Source organism: Camponotus vicinus, unplaced genomic scaffold, assembly GCF_025532165.1.
Source record: "Camponotus vicinus isolate PSW18456_S1 unplaced genomic scaffold, iyCamVici1.0 SCAF_14, whole genome shotgun sequence".
NCBI classification, from domain to species: Eukaryota; Metazoa; Arthropoda; class Insecta; order Hymenoptera; family Formicidae; genus Camponotus; species Camponotus vicinus.
Window position 1 is genome coordinate 11,125,868 of NW_028141950.1, and position 6,996 is coordinate 11,132,863.

The following is a 6,996-nucleotide window of genomic DNA, read 5'->3' on the forward strand; positions in this document are numbered from 1 at the left end:
ACTCCGTGTATTATTACGCGAGTCGGATTGAGAGTATAACTCGATATTTTTATTTCTCATATAACCGCTCAACGGATCGAGTTCTTAGTAGAATTAATCGATAGCTTGGGTTTAAATTAAATAATAAAAGTGTTTTTATTTTTGCGCTACGTGCTCTGTAAACGGAGATATCATGATGCAAAGTCTGAAATGTGAAAATTTCGATTAAGAAACGTCGTCATGGTCGTCATCAACTCCTCTTAACGTAACAAAGAAAATACAGAAATACGTTTCCAACGTCTGCCACAAGAATGCGCTAGCAGTGATTCACGCGACGCAGCATTAGTAGCGCTCTGTGGCGTTAACGGTGCTTATAAATATGTTGTAAAAGGTTAAGTGTGTCACTTCAGGTAATTATATAAAATAATTAATAATATACATATAACATTTATATATTTAGATTAGATTGTATCTATATTATTATTTCAGATTATATATATATATATATATATATATATATATATATATATATCAAGAGACACGGTAGTGTCTACTTCACTACAGCTATAACATGGACGTGGACACAGCGAGTGACAATACATCTATCGACGACAAGATAGATGACTTTTGCGAAAATCCGACGCGGGATGCATTAACGGAAGGTCTTATGAGTCTCTTGAAACTTACGGTGGATCAACTGGACGAGAGAATTCGCGCCACAAGGTGACGTCAAGTTTTCTGTTTTCAGCGCGCATGCAATAATAGTAACATTTATTTTTCGCGTTTCTTCTTGCAAATTTACGTATATTTATTATTCTTATATTTCTTTCACAGTATGTACTATTTATTGCAAAATATATGTTTATTCATCGAATTGTAACGATAAAAAATTGCGATTTACTTACACAAGCGACATATATATCTTATTGTTACCTATTTTACAAGAATTCTTGAGCATTTTGAAAATCATTTTCAATTTTCATATATAATTATTGGAATGTTATAAAAAATTGTGCTTCTATCATGTACTACAAGTTGCGTACAAAAGTTGCGAAGAGTATTATTTTTTATGCATAACTATTCTCTTTGTTATAGGATATGTCAAATAGAGCTGAAGCAGCGGATTGTTATTACTTAACATTGATTACTTTGCAAGTTTTATAAAAGAAATTTCTTACAATTTTCACCGTAAATTTTATGGAAACTCCAGTAGTTAATTTATCAGATGAAGAACTTAAGACAGTTTATGATCCTTCTGAGGATTCGTATCTTTTAATAGATGATTTGGAAGAAGATTTAGACATTCTGCATGCGATGAAACCTGTGATTTGTTTAGAAATAGGTAGTGGTTCTGGTATAGTCATCACAGCTCTAGCAATGGCATTGAAAAAATATAATGCTCATTTTATTGCAATTGATATAATCATTATAACATAGAATATTGAAATTCAAAATTTCAAAATTAAAAATAATTTATGCTTTGCGAAAGAAAATTAAAAATGAAAAATAGTTTATGCAAAAGCATAGAAAGAAAAAATCATTATAACATAGAATATTGAAATTCAAAATTTCAAAATTAAAAATAATTTATGCTTTGCGAAAGAAAATTAAAAATGAAAAGTAGTTTATGCAAAAGCATAGAAAGAAAACATCATCATAACATAGAATATTGAAATTCAAAATTTCAAAATTAAAAATAATTTATGCTTTGCGAAAGAAAATTAAAAATGAAAAGTAGTTTATGCAAAAGCATAGAAAGAAAAAATAAATACTCTATGCTATGATGATATTACATACACACACGCACACGCATGTACACATATACAAACATATTTTTATATCATCATAACGTAGAATATTTAAATTTTCAAAATTAAAAATAGCTTATGCTTTGCAAAAGGAAATGAAAAATAAAAAGTAGTTTATGCAAAGCATAGAAAGAAAAAACAAAGACACATTTATAAAAAATATTCTATGTTATGATGATACACACACACACACGCACAAACGCACACGCACAAACTAATCATGGAAGAAGTAATGGAGTCAGTAATTGAATTATCGTCATCGTTACATGTTGAGGCTGAAGCGATTTTAAAAGAAATCATCATAACATAGAATTTTTAAATTTCAAAATTAAAAGTAGCTTATGCTTTGCAAAAGAAAATTAAAAATAAAAAGTAGTTTATGCAAAGCATAGAAAGAAAAAACGAAAAAACACATTTATAAAAAAAAATATTCTATGTATGATGATGTACACACACACACACACATATACACACGCACACACACACACAAACATATTTTTATATCATCATAACATAGAGTATTGAAATTCAAAATTTCAAAATTAAAAATAACTTATGCTTTGCGAAAGAAAATTAAAAATGAAAAGTAGTTTATGCAAAAGCATAGAAAGAAAAAATAAATACTCTATGCTATGATGATATTACATACACACACGCACACGCATGTACACATATACAAACATATTTTTATATCATCATAACGTAGAATATTTAAATTTTTAAAATTAAAAATAGCTTATGCTTTGCAAAAGGAAATGAAAAATAAAAAGTAGTTTGTGCAAAGCATAGAAAGAAAAAACAAAAAGACACATTTATAAAAAATATTCTATGTTATGATGATACACACACACACACACACGCACACGCATACACATTTAAATATTAATAAAAATTAAAAATATTATTTCTATAACGGGCTGAGGTTCTTGGATTGGAACTTCGGCCTCGGGCTCGTCCTCTCGACCGTCCCGCTCTAGCCCATCGTGCACGCGGTTGTTCTACAATAAAAGAAATATTTTAATGTTATTTTATTTGAATATAATATTTAAAGAAGAACTGCACGGATTAACTATATTGAAAGTTAATAAATCTAATTTTAATATATGTACATTCAGATTCATGAATTTAACATTACGCAAAATACTTTTAGCCTTTTAAAATATAAAAATAATTATTTGTGAATTAAAAATTTTTTTTGTAAAATATAATTTATACGACACAAAAATTCATGAAAATACAAATTTTAATTCTATAGAAGGCTAAAAATACTTTGGGCAATGTTAAATTCATAAATCTGAAAATGTAATAGATTTATTAACTTTTAACATAGCTGATTCATTTAGCTGATTCCTTTATAATTAACGTGCCAATTATATAATTCAAAATTATTTACCTCTTACTTGCCCCGCTGTCGTTATCGGTGACGACGGCGGCGGTGGCAGCGGTGACGACGCTGACGGCGATGGCAGCGGTGACGACGTTGACCGCGGCAGTGGCGGTGGTAGTGATGCCATCGTTGGTGGCGGCGATTCTTTTTGTGTTTCCATTAATTTTTGTGTTTCCATTAATTTTTGTATTTTTTTTTTTAAGTATTATATTTTCTTTTAAAGCCGCTTCAGCCTCAACACGTAAAAAGGACGACAATTCAATTTCTGGCTCCATTTCTTCCATATTGTAGGTTCTGAAAGAATGGAAACATATAAAATATATATTATAAAATATGTTTAGAAATGATAGTAGAAATGATAGATAATAAATGATTAATCTTCATTTTAATCTTTTATTGTAATGCATATATGTATTGTGTGTGCAACACAAATATGAATTACAATAAAAAATAAGTAATTACAATAAGTGAATTACAATAAAAATAGTAAAATAAATTTTTATTCCCTTGTTATCTATCATTTCTTACGCATATGTATTAATAATATAATGTGTTACACTTACTTTTTAGGATTTTCTTCATTTTCCTTTTCGTTAGATCTGAAAATAGAAATGTATAAAATATATTGTACAATATAAAATATTTTTGTATTACAATAAAAGATTAAAATAAAAATTAATTCTTTGTCATCTATTTTTATTATATATTTCTATATTTTTATTATATATATGTATTACAATAAAGTGTTAAAATAAAAGTTAACCAAGTATTGTGTGTGCAATACATATGCATTATAATAAAAGATTAAGATAATAAAATATTAAAATAGATTATAAAACATTTTTATAATGAAATAATAGATTGTTATCTATCATTTCTATAAAAAATTTTATAATATTTTATTATTTTATATATTTTATTATTTTAATCTTTATTGTAATGCATATGAGTTGCACACACAATACTTGGTTAACCTTTATTTTAATCTTTTATTGTAATACATATATATGTGTTATACGCAGAAGTACATATAGTTACGTATCGCAACAACTAATGGTTAGTTTTAATTTTAATGGTCTATTTTAATCTTTTATTATAATGTATTTGTATTGCGCATGCAACATATAGTAATATATATGTATTATAACAATCATTAGTTATTGCGATGAGTAATTATATGTATTTGTATGTATAATACATATATGAATTATAAGACATTTAAATAAAAGTTAAACAGTATCATGCGTGAAACATATATAATAGAAGATTATAATAAAAGATTGAAATAAAATATATAAAATAATAAATTATATTATAAAATATCTTTATAGATATTATTAATAATCATTGCTTACCTTTTGTGAGTTTCATTATCATTAATTGCTGGTTCTTTTTCGTTTCTGGAACTGTAAATGTATAATATAAGTTATAAAATATTTGTATAAAAATGATAGAAAACGTATTGGTTTATCTTTATTTTATTCTTTTATTGTAATACATATGTATTGCATGCACAACATATACATATTACAATAACGAATTAAAATAAAGATAAACTATTTCATTTCTATAAAGATCTTTTATAATATTTTATTATTTTATATATTTTTAATCTTTTATTGTGCATATTTGTTGCGTGCACAATATTTAGTTAACTTTTATTGTAATGCATTTATATTGCTATATGTTGCGTGCACAATACAAATGTATTATAATAAAGGATTAAAATAATCATTAATTATTGCGATGAATAACTATATGTATTTCTGCGTATAACATATATTTTATGTATTATAATAAAGGGTTAAAATAAAGATTAGCCAAGTATTGTGCATGCAATACATATGCATTATAATAAAAGATTAAGATAATAGAATGATAAAATAATAAATTATAAAATATCTTTATAGAAATGATAGATAAGTGATTAATTTTTGTTTTTATCTTTTATTGGAAGTGAAAATATATAATATAAATTATAAAATATTTTTATAAAAATGATAGATAACGTTTTGGTTTATCTTTATTTTAATATTTTCTTATAATATGTATCACGCGTGCAACATATAATGTGTGTATTACGATAAAAGATTAAAATAAAGGTTAACCAATATTATCTATTATTTGTATATTAATAAAATTTATATATATATATATATATATATATATATATATAATGTATTTATATTCATGCTTACCTTTTGCGATTAGCCATTGTAAAAAGTGGAAAATAACTCACTTTTTCTCCGTTCCATTTATATATTCAATGATAAATTAGATAAGCAAAGCAACGATTATTCATTAATGGATTTATAAGTATTAATTGTGAATAATAAATGTAGATTTCTAATGACATATTGATTTGTAATTATCCGTTATTTTTGCAATAAGAATAGCAAAGAAGTTTGAAGGATCTGAATATCTATATAGTAAGCAAAGAGGACCGTCGAATTTTAATGAAATATGACGGGGGTGGTGGCGGGTTCTTTGCTCATTTATTTAAAGATGTTTAACATATAGTACAAAAAAGAGTGATATCCCTAAAAAAATTACCCTTTTAAAAAAAAGGTAAAAAAAGGTGCTAAGTCCGCGTAAAAAACAGTATATGTATTTGCAAAATAGTGTATTATTAACTGTAAAAAACTATTGTAAAAAACCTGTCTCCAAAATAGTGTTATTTTAAAACTGTAAAAAACCTATCTTCAAAATAGGATTATTTTAATCTACAAAATAGTTATTTTAATCTGCACAAAATAGTGTTATTTTAAACCGTAAAAAATTGTTCTACAAATTATTTTAATTTTGTGTAAAATTGTATATCCTACAAAAATAATGATATCAAAAAAATTGCGCTAAGTGAAAATAAAAACTTATAAAAATATTTTAACCAAAAGAAGTTATATAAAATGTTGTTTTAATTTTCTACATTATATCCTAGAAAAATGATGATATCCAAAAATTACGCTAATTGAAAATAAAAACTTAAAATATTTTAACTAAAAAAAATTGTACAAAATAATTGTTTTAATTTCCTACAAATAATATTAAAAAGTTGCGCCAACTGAATAAAAATTTTCACTATAAAATATACATTTCTTTTTTATTTCCAATATTAAAAGAAAAATGATATTAAATGAATTGTAATATATCTATTATAAAAAATCGTTGAAAATATGAACAATCATATACATTGCAATAATCATATGCATATATCCTGAAAAGTTTAATTGAAAAAAAAAAAAGGAAATGATAATACAAAATACAAAATTAAAAATTATTAAAAAAATTAAAAATTAGAAATTAATAAAAAAAAAATAAAAATTTATATAAAAATTAAAAATTAATACATATAAAAAAATTTTAGTTAAAAAACTTAGCGCTGCTAATTTCATTAGCACATTATTCAACGTAGCAGCGCTAAGTTTTTTAACTAAAATTTTTTTATATGTATTAATTTTTAATTTTTATATAAATTTTTATTTTTTTTTTTATTAATTTCTAATTTTTAATTTTTTTAATAATTTTTAATTTTGTATTTTGTATTATCATTTCCTTTTTTTTTTTCAATTAAACTTTTCAGGATATATGCATATGATTATTGCAATGTATATGATTGTTCATATTTTCAACGATTTTTTATAATAGATATATTACAATTCATTTAATATCATTTTTCTTTTAATATTGGAAATAAAAAAGAAATGTATATTTTATAGTGAAAATTTTTATTCAGTTGGCGCAACTTTTTAATATTATTTGTAGGAAATTAAAACAATTATTTTGTACAATTTTTTTTAGTTAAAATATTTTAAGTTTTTATTT

At 24.0% G+C, this 6,996-nt stretch overlaps 2 protein-coding genes across 2 annotated transcripts; one reads left to right on the top strand and one right to left on the bottom strand.

Moving 5' to 3' along the window:
* The first annotated feature begins 80 nt into the window (after positions 1–80).
* Positions 81–3,853, top strand: LOC145965205 (SNAPIN protein homolog). The gene is made up of 3 exons (XM_083088595.1): positions 81–389; positions 469–702; positions 1,075–3,853. The coding sequence occupies exons 2-3, from the start codon at positions 551–553 to the stop codon at positions 1,115–1,117; spliced, it is 195 nt and encodes a 64-aa protein (XP_082944721.1). The 5' UTR covers positions 81–389; positions 469–550; the 3' UTR covers positions 1,118–3,853.
* Positions 2,386–5,855, bottom strand: LOC145965203 (uncharacterized). Its single transcript, XM_083088594.1, has 5 exons — positions 5,373–5,855; positions 4,530–4,580; positions 3,738–3,773; positions 3,181–3,468; positions 2,386–2,785 (listed from the first exon to the last, which is right to left on the bottom strand). The coding sequence occupies exons 1-5, from the start codon at positions 5,387–5,389 to the stop codon at positions 2,761–2,763; spliced, it is 417 nt and encodes a 138-aa protein (XP_082944720.1). The 5' UTR covers positions 5,390–5,855; the 3' UTR covers positions 2,386–2,760.
* Between the last annotated feature and the right edge of the window lie 1,141 nt (positions 5,856–6,996).

Bases quoted from the DNA above. Each gene is read 5' to 3' on its own strand.
- LOC145965205 (XM_083088595.1), top strand. From the start codon at position 551: ATGGACGTGGACACAGCGAGTGACAATACATCTATCGACGACAAGATA. The intron at 703-1,074 runs GTGACGTCAAGT...TCTTTGTTATAG, and splicing joins GAGAGAATTCGCGCCACAAG to GATATGTCAAATAGAGCTGA.
- LOC145965203 (XM_083088594.1), bottom strand. The intron at 3,774-4,529 runs GTAAGCAATGAT...TTCTATTTTCAG, and splicing joins GATAATGAAACTCACAAAAG to ATCTAACGAAAAGGAAAATG. The intron at 3,469-3,737 runs GTAAGTGTAACA...CCATTCTTTCAG, and splicing joins AATGAAGAAAATCCTAAAAA to AACCTACAATATGGAAGAAA.